Source organism: Corvus cornix, chromosome 14 (genome assembly GCF_000738735.6).
Source record: "Corvus cornix cornix isolate S_Up_H32 chromosome 14, ASM73873v5, whole genome shotgun sequence".
In the NCBI taxonomy this organism is placed as follows: domain Eukaryota; kingdom Metazoa; phylum Chordata; class Aves; order Passeriformes; family Corvidae; genus Corvus; species Corvus cornix.
In genome coordinates this window covers 7,661,154-7,677,685 of record NC_046344.1, presented here as the reverse complement: position 1 = coordinate 7,677,685, position 16,532 = coordinate 7,661,154, and the positions used below count along the sequence as shown (strand labels likewise).

The window sequence follows — 16,532 nt, the reverse complement described above, 5'->3', positions numbered from 1 at the left end:
AATTCCTATTGCATATAGGTGTTTATGTAGGTATGATCCAATTTCTAGATCAGATTTATAATGCTTTTTATGTAGTCTGGATAATATATAATGTATAGAAATACATATATATGTACAATGTATACAGGTATGTTTCCATTCATGTGTAAATATGAAAAGATAAATATATACATATAAAATAGATCTAAATATAAATAGTAAATAAAAATAAATATAAAAATAAATATAAAAATAAATATAATAAGAATCATAATAAACATATATATAAGCATAAATATAAACAATTATAAACATAAACATAAATAAAGGTTTACTGAAAGAGGCATCCTATAGGACATATATAGGATACATATATATATAAAATATTAAAATATATTAATAAATAATGTCGCCTGTCTGCCCCCGTGAAGTGCCAGGAGCAGGATGGTGCCCTGGGCTCCCCTCCAGCCCTGGATTCCCACTGGATCCATGGAAGAGCTCCCGGGCAGCCTCCTGGAGCCAGCGGGCTCCTCCTGGCCGGGAGGCTGCCAGAGGCTGGGAATCAGCCGGGATCCATGGAGCTGTGTGGGGGCAAACCCTGGGATCTGCTTTGTTGGGAACATCCCAAATCCCGCGGCTGCTGCGGGGGGTCCGCGATCCCAGGGATTATCCCGATGTTGGCATCCATCCCAATGCCTGCGCTGCCTCCCCGGGCACGGGAAAGGCTCGGCTTTAACGGCAAAGTCACCGCGGGGATGGGCGATGGATTCCCGGGATTTGGATTCCCGGGATTTTCCATGAGCTGACGGCAGCCGAGGCTGAGCGGGACAGGGAATTTAGGAATCCAGGTCCATCCCATGCTCGAGGAGCAGCTCCCAGGCAGGAGCAGGGTGTGATTCCAGGGATTCTGGGGTCCATCCCATGCTCCAGGAGCAGCTCCAGGCAGGAGCAGGGTGTGTGATTCCAGGGATTCAGGGTGCAGCCCCAGCCGCAGATGGGGCCAGCATTCCCCTCGCCACCCCCCGGGCTTTGGAGATTACAGAATGATGAACTCCCCCAGTTCTGCAATATTAATGAGCGCAGCCATCTGTTAATCTGGCATTTTCCATAGTCCTGGTATTAAAGCCGAGCAGTTCTGGCTGGGAGGGCAGCTGGAAAAGTCCTTGTGATCCCAGGGAGCTGGGCAGGGACTCAATCCCGCTGCTCAGCGCTGTCCCCACCTTACTTAGGGCCAAGGACAGGGAAGGGGGTGCTGGGGGTGCCACCGTCGGGGCAGGGCCCAGGGAGGGGCTCAGCCTGGGGAGAAGGAGCTCAGGGGGACCCTGTGGCTCTGCACAACTCCCTGACAGGAGGGGGCAGCCGGGGGGGACAAGGGACATGAGGAGAGGGACCGGCCTCAAACTGTGCCAGGGGAGGCCCAGGTTAGAAAAGACCTCAAAGTCCAACCTTTCGTTAATCCCCACCTGGTCACTGCTCCAGAGCCCACATTCCCTCCTGTTCTGAACATTCCAGGGATGGCTCTGCCTTCCTTCCAGCTCTTCCTGTGGAGGAATTTCCCCAGTATCCAACCTGAGCCTTCCCTGGCACAGCCCGAGGCCGTTCCCTCTCCTGCTGTCCCTTGTCACCTCCCCCCCGGCTGCCCCCTCCTGTCAGGGAGTTGTGCAGAGCCACAAGGTCCCCCCCGAGCCTCCTTCTCCCCAGGCTGAGCCCCTTTCCCAGCTCCCTCCTGTTTGTGCCATGCCAGGAATGTTCCATCCCCAATTCCAGAGTTTTCACGGAGAGCCAGGCACCAACCACAGCCTCTACCAGCAGATGAAGGTGTTGGGCTGAGGGTGTCAGAGCCCTGCCAGGGCAGGACTCCGTGGAAATGTTTCTTAAATGTGCCAAGAGTGGATGGATTTCTGTTCACTACACTGGCGTAAGTGCAGCAATTTGAAGCAATTAATTACAAACGTGAGCAATTAGTGTTTAAGGACCCTCTCCGTGCTGCAGGGTGTGCACAGACCCAGCACAGGGGACACTGCTGCCCCCAGCCAGGGCAGGCACAGCCCTCCCCTGCAGCTGCTGAGGACATTCCCACTCCTGACTTGAGGAAAATCCCCTAAATTCACCAGTTTCTGGTGAAATTCCACTTTTGGTGCAGACACTTCCTCACAGCTCTGCTCTTTCCTGCTTGGCAGCCCCTCGCTGAAGCAGCAGAGCTGTGGTTGCTCCAATATTGGGATGAGGCAGCTCCAGGGGCCCATTTCCTGCACCAAAGGCCACTTTTCCATTTTTAATGAACTCTGTTCCTCTCTGCTTTACCTGGAGCAAAGCTCAGCCTCCCTTCAGGATGACTCCAGGCTCAGGGAGATGCTCCCCAGCAGCCCAAAGTGAAGTGCAGAGCTCCAGAAAAGGCTCTCCTCATCCATAAAAGATTAAATCATTATCTATAGGATCCATAGGGCTGCTCTAAGACATTAAAATTCAGCAGGGGATAAATAATGGAGATGTGTTTACTTACAGGAAAGAAGCACTTCCCAGACTTTTCTGTGCCAGGGGAAAGGAATCCAGGCTGGAAGGGGTGACAAAGCACCTCTAGAATGGGGGGATCTGGAGGAGACTCACCCAGGCCCAGTCCAACCCAAAGCCAAAAATCCAAAAAAAAAAAACCAAAAAAAAAAAACCAAAAAAAACAAACCCCAAACCAAAACCACAACACTCAAAGAGAAATCTCAACCCAAAAAATCCTTAAACCAAAAAAAACCCTCCCCCCTAAAACCCCTCAACTTCCTAAAAAACCATCAACACCCCCCAAAACCCCTAAACAAACCCAAAAACCCCAACCCCTCAAAAAAAAAAAACCAAAACAAACCACCCAAACAAAAACCCAAACAAAACCCAATCCCCTAAACAAAATCAACCCAAAGCAAAAAAAAAAAAAAATCCAATTACAAAAAACCCAACCCCCCAAAAAACAGGACTTAAAAATCCTCCCAAAAACCAAATAATAAACTCCAAAAAACAAACAAACAAAAAACCCCAAACAAAATCCAACCCCAGAAATCCCACCCCAAATCAAGCAAACAAGCAAGAAACCACCCAAAGTCCTGATGCAACAATAGAACTTGCACAGTTTTAATTAACAAGGTGTCAAATTTTGATCCAGCTGCATTTTTTTTTTTTTTGTACAAAACTTGGGGCTCACAAGAGCTGCCAAAGCCCCCAACCCCCTGGAAATGTGCAAAGTGCAGTTGGTCACATATTAAGGTTTGTTTTCCTGCCTGCCCAGGCAGTGCAGAGAGGGATCCCAGTGGGGCAGACAGCCCAAACCAGGCTCCAAACAGTTCTTTCACCAGCCCAGCTCAGAGTGAACTCAAAACTCCCACCAGAATTAGGATTTGGGAAATGCACAGAGCCACCAGCACCAATCTAAACCTTAAGTTCAGCAGAAATATAAACCCAGCCTGAAATCTGGATTATTTACACATAAACTCAGCTCTTCACTGCCCCACGGCCTCCTTCACTGGGGTTGTTTGAAGAAAGTAAAGCTCAGTTTAACCTTTCATGTTTGAAGAAAGTAAAGCTCAGTTTTATCTTTCAGCCTCAAGAGTGGCTCTTGGTTTAGAATTAAACCCAAAATCAAAGGTGTGCCAACAGCACTTGACCCCAAACTGCTGCAGAGGGAGTTTTAAACTCCCTGTTTTCCTGGTTTAAGCTTTTCCCTCTCAGCAGTTGCCTCCTGCAAGGTTTGTGCCCCAACACGACGAAAAAACTCTTTGGTGCTTCCTGCTCCATCCGTGTTTCCCTGCTTTCCTCAGGATCCCCATGGATCAACTTCTGAAAACAACTCCAACCTGCTGCCTCTTCCAACAACTCCTTAATATGTGGAACTGCAAGAAACTCCCCAAAATGGCTCTGTTCCCACTCCAAAACCAGGAAAGTGAGCTTTTAGTTGATTGTTCCTGGAGGTGACAACCAAAGCAAACCCGAGGAACTCCAGGAACAGACTGCTCAGACAGAAAACAACTGGAAAATATTCCCGAGGGTTTTGTCCGAACTACAGTTTCTCAAAAGCACTGACGAACTTCGAAACTTCGTGGTGAACTGTGGTGCCAAAGGGGAGCTGCCTCAACCCCTGGGAAGAGACAAAACACAATCAGTTCCCTTCAGGAATGGTTTTTTATACAAAATGATGCATTTCCATATCTCATTGATAAGGGATATCCCTGTCATTGATCTGCTTTGCTGTTAACTCCTACAAATACTCGGGATACTCACCGAGTCATGGAAAAAGGTGCAGAGCTGCTTAATCCAGGAACATCTGAAACAGAGAGAAATTCCCACTTATTCCCTCTCAGGGACACAGCTGGCCACAGGTGCAGCCACTCCTGGCTTTGCATTACTCAAAAATCTACAAAACCCCAACAATTCTCATGCAGTTCCAAACCAAGGTGGTTTCAGATATAATTAAGATAAAATAATTAAGACAAAAACCAGAAGAAAGAGAATTTCATCACATTCTCTTGGCTCACTGCTGAAGGGTAAGAAAGAAATCCAAAAGGGAAAATTCATGGAACTGTAAATTAGTTAAATGCAGCTCAGCTCGTGCACAATGAGTGAGTGAGGATGGCACATCCATGATTTCACGTAGGACAGTAACCAAGAGGGGAATTCTCTGCTGCCATCAGCTCCTAAGTGCCAGAGAAGCAAATTCTCTGCCCCCCAACCACAGAGTCAATTGATTTTACCAACTGTTCTATCAATATATTGAAATCTATCACTCTAAAACTTCCCTGCAGGAGTGCAGGAGAGCAAGGATCCCACACAGACAGTGCTTTCACTGGTTTATTATCATTTATAATATATATCATTTATAAAAGCACTCAGAGTTCTGAAAAAGTGTAGTTTCCTCACCCACTGAGGCTCTGAGCTGCTGCAGAGCCAAGAGGGCTCTTCTCCCTTTAGGAGCATCAATATATTCCCAAATCTTTCCTCTTTGCTGAGGGTTTGCTCTCACCACCACCTGATTTTTGTTCCAAGTTTAAGACACCTGCACACCCAGAGTGATTGTGCAGAGACACACTAATAAACATTTTGGGCTGCTTTTCTCTAAAGCAAGTTTTATCCAGTGTCACACCCAGGAACTGCTTTGCTCTAAGCCTTAACTCAAGGAATTTTGGCTGTTGGTGGCAACAGAGATATTTAAAATCTCCTCATTTGACGGCTGCCAGGATTGCCAAGAGCTCCCAATGCATTTTCCGTAACATTAAGCACTGCGAAACTGCAACAGGAATAATTCCATATCTCCCCAAAAACCCATCATATTCCATGTCTTTCCCGCTAAGAACAGGGAGGGATAAAAACTCCCCCCCCAGTGGTGCAAGTGCAGGATTTGCGGGTGGCTCTGGGGCAGCCGCCACTCACACGCGCAGGTTCTCGATGATCACGTTGAGGGTGAAGAGCCCCACGGATTGCATCCTCTTGTGTCTGCACGTCAGGAACAGGCACAGGAACTCCCCCACGTACTGGGGGCCCAGGTTCTGCCACCTGAAGGACAAAACCAGCAGCTGTTGGGACACCTCCACCTGTGCATTCCTGGGATTTGCATCCCTGACTCAGCCCAAGTGCCTGGCTTCCCAGGAGCTCGGGATTAGCCCTCTGCTGGATTTCCGTGGTCAGACAGGCAATGGGAGCAGGGGCTGACTCACACTCGCAGCATCATGGCTTTCTCCTGACTCAAATCCCTCAAAAGCAGGTTGGCAGTGCCACAGAGGATGTGCTCCTCACAGGAAAGCTGGTCCAGCAACAGCCTCAGAGCCCAGAAGTTTTTCTGGGAAGAGACAAAATATGGTCAGTGATTTAACCTCAGTATCAAGAATGACGTAAAAATCGAAGCAAAGCCAAGTTAAACGTGGCTAAAACCTCCAGGATGGTGTCATGGAGATTTTTAACATCATTTCCTTTGATGTCTTAGAACAGGAATCAGTTTCCAGGACTCACCCCAAAAGCCAGAACGATCTCTAAGAAGGAAGTCAGGTGGGGAAGCTCACAATAAAGCATCTGTTGCATTGCTTGCACTGCCAGGATGAGAGAAGCCTCGTGTTCCAGCTACACAAGACACAGCAACAAGGAAAGAAATTCTTTAAAAGCCTATTTCCCTTTATTTATCCACTGCATCCATTAAAACCAGCACTGAGTGATTCCAGTTCAGCCAGAGAGCTTGGAGGCCACACAACAAATCCACAAGAACCGTACCAATAGTTAAAAATGGGAATGGAACAGGGACTTTGTTTCTGCAGCATTTATTTCTGGTGCTCTCAAAGTGCTCACAGAAACATGAAATCTCACGCAGCAGCAGCAGCAACAGGGAATTAAAGGGGAAAAAAAAAATCAGCTCAAGAGCAGAAATAGGGAATTAAAGGGGAAAAAATTCAGCTCAGGAGTTACGTATTTGGAGAATAAACTAAAATTTCCTCCAAAGAAGTGAAAAAGAATAAGGCAGCTCCTTAGATGACTGCATTGAATATGGAGTATTTTTCTTGCCACCTTCAAACAGGTTCCACATACTTGAAACCCTTAATTGAAAAGAAATTTAGAACTTTTGGGCAGTTCTGAGTTTTGAGACAAGCCCCAAAGGACAGTGTCCTGTTTGAACCAAACCCTGGGAGACATTAAGACACAATCAATTATTTCCAGCCCTGCTCCTTTATAAATCTATAAATTTGGACAGGGATAAAGACTCCACCTGGATTGAAGATGTCTAGAGCAGAACAGACTCTCAGTTCTCACCTTCAAATCTGCTCCAGAGTTTAGACTGTGCTAATCTTAAAATGATCCTCCTCCCAAAAAATACCTTCCAGGCCCCTCTTAAAAGCTTTTTTTAATGCCCCAACATTTTTCACTGCAGCTGTGTCTTAAATATAGCACAAGGGATAAATTGCCTTGCTGCCATCACTCACCTGAGCAGAGAAAACAGCAGATGGTAAAGAGACATTAACTCCAGCCCTGAGATCCTCCAAAATGCTGGCACTGGCAGCCAGCACACGCTGCAAGGAGACAGGAGGGAGGAGGATGTCAGATCCTCCCCAGACAAACCCCAAACAGTGCCAGAGATGGGGGTTTAAGGTGCTTTTCAGTGATTTTTTTCAGCATTTTTGCAGATGATGGTCCCTGTTCCACATCACACTCAGGGGAAGTTGAGGCTCTCCAGCACCGACCAAACCCTATCGAATAAACTCTTCATTTTTGTAGGGCCAAGATGGTTTGGGTTGGAAAAATCACCCCATGCCACCCCCTGCCATGGGCAGGGACACCTTCCACTATCCCAGGCTGCTCCAAACCCCGTCCAACCTGGCCTTGGACACTTCCAGGGATCCAGGGGCAGCCCCAGCTTCTCTGGGCACCCTGTGCCAGGGCCTCCCCACCCGCCCAGGGAGGAATTCCCCCCCGATATCCCATCTCTCCCTGCCCTCTGGCAGTGGAATCCACTCCCCCTTCTCCAGGCCCTTTATGATCTGATCCATCTCAACAGATCCAGAATCAGTCCCAGGCACTGAGCTGGGAGCAGAACGAACCCACTTCCAGCTGCCTTTAACATTCCTGAATCCCACCAGCCTGCAGAGTTACCCTTGGCACAGCAGCACTGCATGAGGCACTGGAAATTAACTTTGGCATTTGGGAGAAGCAGCCAATTCCCACATCCTGTGGAATCTTGTCTAAACCCAAGCCAAGAGATTCTCCCACCTCCCAGCGCTGGTTGGTACCTCTTGGAAGCCAAGTGGGGGCTCTTCCAAGGGTAAGGGAAGGAGGTGCCCCCTCTTTTCCAGCAAATCGCTACTGCCCAAAATCATGATGAAGGAACTCCAACATTTGACCTGGAAAACAACACAACTTTTGTCTTACAAAGTGAAATCTGTTCAGAGGGGTGAACAATTCAGAGAGAAAAGGGGTCTCAGAATAAATCCTTGCACTCTCAAGGAGTGGGAACAGGACAGAAGAGGGAATTTTGGCCTCACTCACATTCCTGTAGAGTGCCTTGCTGCTGTACAGCAGTTTGAGTGCCTGCTTCATTAGCACGCTGTTCTTCAGGGGAGAGCCTGCAGGAGTGGAAATGAAAAGAATCAAACCCAGATCTTCCCTACCACTCATAACACCACAGCAGGATCACAGATAGGGTATTAATTTAGTCACAGATCTGTTTCTACAGGAACCTCACAGAGACACCAAGTGTTTACAGCTATTTTGCACAGGTTTGTTGGGAGAATAGATAAATCCCAACTACGAAACACAGTTCTGGAAAGCTGCAAAGAACTGGACACAGTCCAGACCGAGCCATCCCAGCAGGTGATCCCAAAGGAAGTGTTTGTTGTGGACATCACACCACACTCAGGGATCTCACACTTCCAAAAATTCTGCCAGTAGGGAACAACTCCCAAATAAATCTTTCATGGCAGAAGACACCCTGAGAGGCAGCAATCCCCAGGACAGATGATGACAATTATCAGAGGCTGAGTTAATGACTCTGATGATGAAACATTTCCCAGCAGGGAGTTTTCTTCTCAAGGTCATGGCTGAGACATAAAGCCAAGTCCCCCACTGACAGCAGCAACGCTGGGAGGGAATTGAAGGGCTTTAGATTTTCTTTTAATGCTTTCTCTTACTTTGCTTTCAGCAGAATCTCACAGCTGACAAAATGAGTACTTTGAGTGAATAAATTCATCCTCCAGTACAAAGTCATCCTTCCTGCCTGGTGTTTTCAAGGTTTGGGCTGGAAAGGACCTCAAAGCTCATCCAGTTCCAACCCAACACCTTCCACCATCCCAGGCTGCTCTAAGCCCCACCCAGCCTGGCCTAGGACACCTCCAGGGATCCAGGGGCCTCCCCACCCTCACCCAGTTCCTAGCTGGGCTCAGAATGTCACTCATTTGAGTGCCAATTAAAAGCTGTAATGAAGTTCTCAGTGCAAGGAAGGAAGAAATGACACTTGCCAGCTGTAACCCAGGGCCCTGTCTCCAGCATGTCATTCCCAGAGGGAACACAGCCTGTCCTGAATATCTTGAGGTAAACCTTGAACTGGCAGGGAGTGATCCTGCAGGCAGAGCAGGAGGCCAGGCTGTTCACAGGGAACAGCAGGGAATGGGCAGCATCCAGGAAATTCCCAGTTTTGCACAGGTAGAAGGGGATCATATCCTGAAGGTCTCGTAGCCTGGGAAGAGGAAACGAAGGTTTGGGATTCATTAGGATGAGGTTTTATAGGATGTATGGATAAATCTGATTGTGCTTGACCACTAAAGAGGGGAGGAAAGAGAGAGGGGGGGAAAAGGGGGAAAAGAGAGGGGGGGAAAAGGGGGAAAAGAGAGGGGGGGAAAAGGGGGAAAAGAGAGGGGGGGGAAAAGGGGGAAAAGAGAGGGGGGGGAAAAGGGGGAAAAGAGAGGGGGGGGAAAGCCATTTACCTTTGGTTTTCATTGCATTTCACAGCTCTCAGGTACCGAACAACTTCTCTGTATCTGGGGAGAAAAACAGAAGGTGAGAAGGAAGGGGAAGAAAGTGCAAAACTCTGCACAGGTCAAATATTTCCTACAATGAATGAAGCAAAGCAGGAGAGCTTCCCACACAAGAGACATTGCACAGCAGGATACAAACCCAGCTGGCAGCAAGAGACAGCTGGAAATAAATTCCTAGGAGTTATTCCCAGATTATCTCAACTCTGGCAAAATCAAACCAAAGGTTGCCTTTCACTTGAATTCTTTAAGTGGACTAGGTTCTTTTGAATATTGGATTTTCTGGAGTACAGCCCTCTGAAGACCCAGAACACATTTTTCTGGCTGTCTTCTACTTGTCATGAAGAGAAATTGTTTGAAAAGTCAACATGCAAAACCTGCAGGGTTTATGGAAACACAGAAATGGGCCAACTCCAGCCATCTTTTTTTGGTCCTGAGGCATTCAAATGGCTTTGAGAAACTTCCAAAGGCTCCTGGCCTTGTTTGGGAGATGAAAAAAATATAAAACAATCTTTGTTTTGTGTTTCCCCAAGTGCAGAGGTTTAGAGCAGCCAAAATACAGGAACTGAATTCCCAAAATGAAAAAGTCAAACCAATCTCACTTCTTTTTGTCCAGCAGCTTCTCCACTCGAGCCTCCACGACAGGGAGTGCTTCCCACAGGTACATTTTCCTTCCTTTCTGTCTCCTCTGCCCAGTTGGGTTCTGGCCTTTTAAAACTGTGGTCAGTAACACGTGGTCCCAGGGCACAACATTCAAGCTGGAAAGACAAAAAGAAAGTCAGTTTTAACTGTTTTGATTGTACATCACTTTATCTCCTTTAAGGATCGTGAAGTTTGATTAATAAAACATTTTGGGGTTTACAGCTCAGTTCTGGGGGAAAAAAAACTTTAGGGAGAACAGCTCAGTCACAGCATCAAACAACTAACAGGGAAAGCAGCAAATACTGAAATATTCCTCTAAAATACTCCCACTTTTATTATCAGGGGAAGAACATTCCACAGGCAACTGGATCCAAATATATTTAGAGGCCCAAGAACTCACCTGTTTGAGAAGGCGTAACAGTGGCAGGGAAGGGAGATGGACTGAAAAAACGCAACAAACTTTTCATAGAGGATTTTTGGAAAGTCACACAACACCAGCATCCTCTGAAGTCGGGTTGTGATTCTGTGATTTGAGAAGAAAAACAATTTAAAAAGAGTCTTTTAAACTGAGGTGAGTTACTAACAAATTTTCTTGTTTAATCATACGGGAAACTACATGAGTTTGGGTTTCTTTTTGTTTGGATCTGTGAATTTCTGCTTTAAGTTTTGTAGTGAATAATGAAATGATTCTTGTGCTGTTATTTTTAAAACCTAGGTTCTGTGGGCTTTAAAACAAAGATCTCCAAGGAATTTGTACAGGAAACACTTCAAACTGTGCTGGACCTGAGCTCCTGCACCTTCCCCTGCTACTGGAACTGTTTCTGTATTAACTGGTAAGTGGAGATAAGGAAGAAGAGTTTACTCTTTAAAATTTTGGGAGGGAAGTAAAGAAACTCTCCCCCTGTTCTTTCCAAGTAAGAAATTATAAAAATCAAGAACAGCACTTTAAAATGAAAGCTGCTGAAGGATTTAGGTTGTATTTGTCATTAGATCCAGAGAAGGTGAGAATACAGAACTGGGTTTGAAAGAAGTTAATTCTTCACTCATCAACCTTCTGTGGCAAGTCAATTTGGGGGGAAAGGTGAAGGATAGAGCTAAAATGGGAAGTGAATTAAGCCAAGGGAGCTGGGTGTCCTCATTCTCCAGCCTCTGGAAGAACTTTTCCATGCTCCATCCCAGTGCTGCCAGGCTGCTGCTGTGACCTCTCCCAGCCACTATTTACTCCTTGGTGCAACAACCACAACCTGCTCTGGCCTCCCACAACACCCCATGTGCCCCTGAACACAAGATTTGTCATCTGGAAAAAATTTTAAAGCCAAGCAGAAAGTTTGCAGCCAGCAAAGAAACCGATCTTACCTTTGGAACAGAAATGGGACAGCAATCCTTAGGGAAGCAGTGTGGCCAAGGTTCTGACAGCTCCTAAGACAGGAAAAAACCAGCACTAATTAATGCCTGGCTTCTTTTCCTGCCTTTTCCCCTTCTCTGTACTCAACTGTTGAAGAAAATGTCTTGGAAGCTGGCATGCTGATGAAAATTACTGCAAAGAGTGAAACAAGTGCTAAAGTGCAAAACACAGTGCAAAATTCCCAGTGCTTCCAGCAGGGCTTAACCACTGTCAGTGTAAAAGGAAAGACCTTCCCAGATTACAAATCCAGCCTGCTCCTTGCAATCCTGGGTAATTCCTCAGCAGGAATTGCAGGGGAGCTGCTGTTTCTGGCCTGTCAAACCAATCTAGACATCATTTCTTTCTCTTTTACCAAACCCCCTGAATATAAGCCCCAAAATGTTCAGGTTTTTGCAAAGCAAAGCTCTTTGTGTTGTTGAAAAGCGTTCTTTTGCTGAGCTGCCAAGTGTAACTTTGAAGTTTTAAGTTAGGTTAAATGCTGTTAAGTGTTATTCCTCTTAAATTGTTAAGGTTAACTTTTAAGTTAAGCTTAAGTTAGGTTTGAGTGCTGTTTCTTTGTTGAATTGTTAAGCTTAAGGTGTAAGTTAAGTTACAGTACTGGTAAGTGTGAGTGCTGTTAAGCTTTTAAGGCCCTGTTCCTTTTTATCTCTGCCCTCACTATTCCTTCTCTCACACAGTCCCCACGGTAGTTCTCAGTTCATTTCCCTTTTTGAATGCCTGGATTATGTTTGGTTTTGTTGCTGTTTTCCCTTGTTGTGTGTAAACTGTCCTGAAAGCAGTACAGCGAATATCGCCAACCAACTTTGCTGTTTACTATTAAATCTGGCTTTTGCTGATCCCCTTGGCAGGGATTTTTAAAGTGATCTCAAACATTCATTGCTGCTTAACTTCTCCCTCTCACATCCAACCTTCAACCTCTTTTCTCCCAAATCCCTCCTGTACCCAATCCCACTCAGTGTGTTCATCTTCCTCTCACTGTGCTGCAGCCCACGCTGGGGGTTTTACACTGCTCACCCCTAATAAACAAAACCCCAGGGCTGTCTCACTAATTCCCCTCCCCTGGAGGAAAAAAGGCAGATCCCCACTCTCTGTGGGCCCGGGTACTTACAGAGCAGGGTCTTTGTGCAGGGCAATCTGTTTAGCTGCTCCCAGGAGCATGACAGCAGCAGCTTTGGGGCTTTCTTGTTCTGCCTGATTTAAAAATCTTGTTACCAGCTCGAAAACATCAGAATACCTGAGAAAGTCAAGTGGCCTGTAAGATCAGGGGTTTGCAGTGATGGACTACCTAAACAAGTAGTAACTGTGGCCATCCTACAGCTTGACAGCAACCAAGAGCCCAGCCCTGTCTTCAAACGATCTCCAACCCTCTGAGAAGGTGCTTGCACAACCAGTACTTTGGGGATTTTAAAGGCTTTTAACACTGAGGTGAAACTCATTCTAAGAAACAAATCAGTAAAAACACAGAATCCCAGAATGGTTTGGGTTGGAAGGAACCTTAAAATCATCCAGTTCCAATCCCAACACCTCCCACTATCCCAGGCGGCTCCAAACCCCATCCAGCCTGGCCTTGGATGCTTCCAGGGATCCAGGGGCAGCCCCAGCTTCTCTGGGACCCTGTGCCAGGGCCTGCCCACCCCCTCAAGGAAGGATTCCTTCCCAATATCCCATCCAAACCCACCCCAAAGCCCAGGCTTTAGGTTCACACTTTCCCAGGTTATAACAGTGAGAGATCATCAGGTGTCCTGTACAGCACAGGAGATTTATTTAAAGACACATTTAAGAGGGATTTTAAACTACAGCGAAGTGCAATTTAACATCTTGCTGGCCAAGTAAGTTCTCCCAACTCTTATTTCTTCTGTCTCAAGTGCCACAGTTCTGACTGTCATTCATTAAATAAATCAGAGCTGCCATGACAAACCCAATTCTGTTGTCACTTACGTGTACACGACCTCCATGTTCTGTAAGCTGCAGACATTGCACTGCCCAGGGGGCAGCTTTGACTTGCAGAAGCATTCCTGTCCTGGGAGACACATCCTTTCTCCTGTTAGGTATTTGTTATATGCTACAGAAAGTTCCTTGATAAATTTTTCTAGAAGATCTCCTAAGAGAAAAGACAAAAAAAAAAAAATTGCATTAAGAGTTTTGCATCTGTTTCTTCAAAGCTAAAAGAAGAAGTTCCCCATGTGAAATTATTTAGCAAATTGTTTGCACTCGATTTTATTTCTCAGGAAAGCTTTGTTGCTGAAAAAGGGAAAATTTAGGTTAGCTATTAGGAAGGAATTGTTCTCTATGAGGGTGGGGAGGCCCTGGCACAGGGTGCCCAGAGAAGCTGGGGCTGCCCCTGGATCCCTGGAAGCATCCAAGGCCAGGCTGGACAGGGCTTGGAGCACCCTGGGATAGTGGAAGGTGTCCCTGCCCATGGACAGGGATTGGAATGAGATGATCTTCAAGCTCCATTCCATCCCAAACCATTCTGTGATCCTTTCAGAGGGGAAAAAGCAGGAATCTGGACCTGCAAACCCATACCTGGTCCAAGCATGGAAAAAGAAAGCAGGCACAGCAATTTGCTCCTTAAAAATTCCCCAAGGATTGGTGTGGAGCAGCCAAGGTGTTCCCCAGCCCCAGGTCCCCAGGCCAGCCTGGGGCAGAGCACCCACCCCCGTGCCGCAGCTCCGCGTCGAGGTCCAGCAGCTCCAGGTTGAACGTGGCCAGGACCCCGGCCAGGGCAAAGTTCCTCTGGGCCTTCCAGAAGTTGCTTTTGTTGTGGGCATTGCAGTGACACAGGGAAGGGGTTGTCCAGTGTGGGCACTGTGCCATAAAACACAAAAAACAGGCAGAGGTTGTTGCATTTTCATACCCTACCCCTCAGCTTCACTGACTGAGGGGTTACAATTCCTTTCATCCTTCTCCCACCTGAGGAAATATTTTGACAGGCAACAATTTGCTATCATGGCAACCATTAAAAAAACCCCTTATTGATTACCTGTCATTGCTGAGTACTTCAGAGAGACCCTCAGGGCTGGCACCCTCCCCACTGGAAATTGGGAACAGAGCCTTGTCTTTGCATGTTCACCCCAACTTTGCTCACAGCTCAAAGTCTTCTGAAATTCACAGAAGATCCAAGCAAATAAACCACCCACACGTAATTCCCTCTACTCCTAACTCTAGTTAGGACAGTCTAAAAAGCTGACATTTCTCTAATCCATTATAAAAAAAAATACCTGATTTAATAATTTGATTTTACGAAATGCACTGTGTGCCCAAAGCAAACAGGAGATACATTTATTTATATTTTATGGGTACTGCAACAACTGCCCAGACTAGAAATAAACCCCAACAGAGCCACACTTTTAGTAGAGTTATGAGGAACTCTTAATCAAGTTTCCTGTATCACTTATTCTCTCAGTGCCCTTAACTCCACCTGTGAGAGTGGGGAGGCCCTGGCACAGATTCCCAGAGAAGCTGTGGCTGCCCCTGGATCCCTGGCAGTGTCCAAGGCCAGGCTGGATGGGGCTTGGAGCAGCCTGGGATAGTGGGAGGTGTAGCAGGACAACCCCCTGCCACAGGAGAGTTTACCTGGTGCTTGTCAGCTGCTGCAATAACCCAGGGCATCTCCCCTCCTCCACACTGAGTTTGCTAATTAAGGAATAACTCAATCGGGACAGCTTGCCTTGTAGGGAGTTATTTCAGCATCATGGGATTGATGCTTTCAGCTGACAATAAACATCTTGCTGTGGAAGCAGGTGTAGAGAAGCTGGAATTTCTGACTGACACACACTCCACTCTACAAACTGCAACAGCTACACCCAACTTTCACAAAGCAGACATCTTCTGCACACTCCCTGAGCGCCTGGGGCCTTCTCCCCGAAGTTGGGACGCTGCTCTGTGGTTCCTCCTTGCAGGGCTGAGGGAAGGACTCTGTGTACACATCTGCTGCTGAGTTACACTGACTCCTGACCTATCCTGTTTCTTTGGTAGCTTTAATACAGCTGCCTTGATACTGTGCACTGCTTTACATAACCTGCTGTAGTTCTTTGCTTCATCCTGTGTAATAAGTAACTGTTTAAAGCCTTTTGTCTGTTTTTTCCTGTCTATTCAATAAACAACTCATTTTATCATAGACCCGACCTGCCATCCCTAAGAACGTGGGAGTGATTTAGGTGCAGTCACCTGAGCGGAGCTGCTGCCAAAATCTGAGCCTAAGGCAGAGCTTGTCTAAAGCTCTCACTTGATCCACATCAGAATTGTTTGTTGCCTGCAAGCTGTGCCCTCCCCTTACCTCAGCAGCCAGTTTGTCACAGATGTAGCAATAGCACTGGTCACAGATATCCGCATTTTTCCCAAGGGGGGAGCAAGTATCACACTCTGTTCTCCTGCAAGGTTGAAAACCAGAAGGTTATTTAGGAAAATCACAGCCTTACCCAGCTCTACTGCTGCTTCCAGCTAATGACAAAAGGGACTAAATGTGGAAAATGAGACCCCAAATGGAACTGCCCAGCCCTGGACATACTCAAAGGGGTGCGTGGTGCAGTCGTGTCTTGCATGAGGCATCACATTTGCTTGTTTACAGTAGGTAACCACTAAATCCTCTTCCTCATCCACCATTTCTTCTGATTTCTTCTCTTCCAGGTGAGATTCCTCTGCAGTAAAGAGAGCAGGAGGTGTAAACCAGTGTGAAGGTAGCTGAAACTTCCTTAGAAATGACTGATATTTACTTTTTGAACACTTTAAAGCACATGTTTCCTTGGGATTTGACAGAAGAATACGCAGAACTTCCATGAACTATCAAACCAGAGGATATGAGATCAGAAAGGACCCAGCTGACATTGAAAGGCTCAGTCTCAGCTCAATTTGAAGCATTTTAAAACTTCACAGCAGCATCCTTTAAAGTAGCGCCACCAAAGATATGCCTAATAATTGGGAAGTTCCACCTGGTTTTATTCACTTGTGCAGCATACAGGCAGATTTTAAGCACAACTCATAATTAATTCAGTTTACTCCCAAAGTCTTTCAGAGAACTCCAG

At 46.5% G+C, this 16,532-nt stretch overlaps 1 protein-coding gene and 1 long non-coding RNA gene across 7 annotated transcripts in view; one reads left to right on the top strand and one right to left on the bottom strand.

Annotated features, from left to right (window-relative positions):
* Nucleotides 1–3,066: 3,066 nt before the first annotated feature.
* Nucleotides 3,067–16,532, bottom strand: part of LOC104684758 — a 55,682-nt gene continuing 42,216 nt past the window's right edge. For all 6 annotated transcript variants that reach the window (XM_019281713.3, XM_020584033.2, XM_019281714.3 and 3 more), the window contains 18 exons: nt 16,019–16,148; nt 15,788–15,881; nt 14,166–14,316; nt 13,447–13,609; nt 12,617–12,742; nt 11,460–11,522; nt 10,504–10,626; nt 10,064–10,219; nt 9,414–9,467; nt 8,949–9,166; nt 7,981–8,057; nt 7,725–7,835; nt 6,921–7,007; nt 5,962–6,069; nt 5,670–5,791; nt 5,386–5,508; nt 4,240–4,282; nt 3,067–4,096 (listed from right to left, as the gene is read on the bottom strand). In XM_019281713.3, the coding sequence (XP_019137258.1) occupies nt 4,019–4,096; nt 4,240–4,282; nt 5,386–5,508; nt 5,670–5,791; nt 5,962–6,069; nt 6,921–7,007; nt 7,725–7,835; nt 7,981–8,057; nt 8,949–9,166; nt 9,414–9,467; nt 10,064–10,219; nt 10,504–10,626; nt 11,460–11,522; nt 12,617–12,742; nt 13,447–13,609; nt 14,166–14,316; nt 15,788–15,881; nt 16,019–16,148 (2,027 nt within the window). In that variant the 3' untranslated portion in view covers nt 3,067–4,018. The remainder of the gene's footprint in view (nt 4,097–4,239; nt 4,283–5,385; nt 5,509–5,669; nt 5,792–5,961; nt 6,070–6,920; nt 7,008–7,724; nt 7,836–7,980; nt 8,058–8,948; nt 9,167–9,413; nt 9,468–10,063; nt 10,220–10,503; nt 10,627–11,459; nt 11,523–12,616; nt 12,743–13,446; nt 13,610–14,165; nt 14,317–15,787; nt 15,882–16,018; nt 16,149–16,532) is intronic.
* LOC109143611 lies at nt 10,545–16,367 on the top strand. Its single transcript, XR_002043902.2, has 3 exons — nt 10,545–10,674; nt 10,819–10,936; nt 16,138–16,367. It is a non-coding gene; the product is annotated as an uncharacterized LOC109143611 (long non-coding RNA).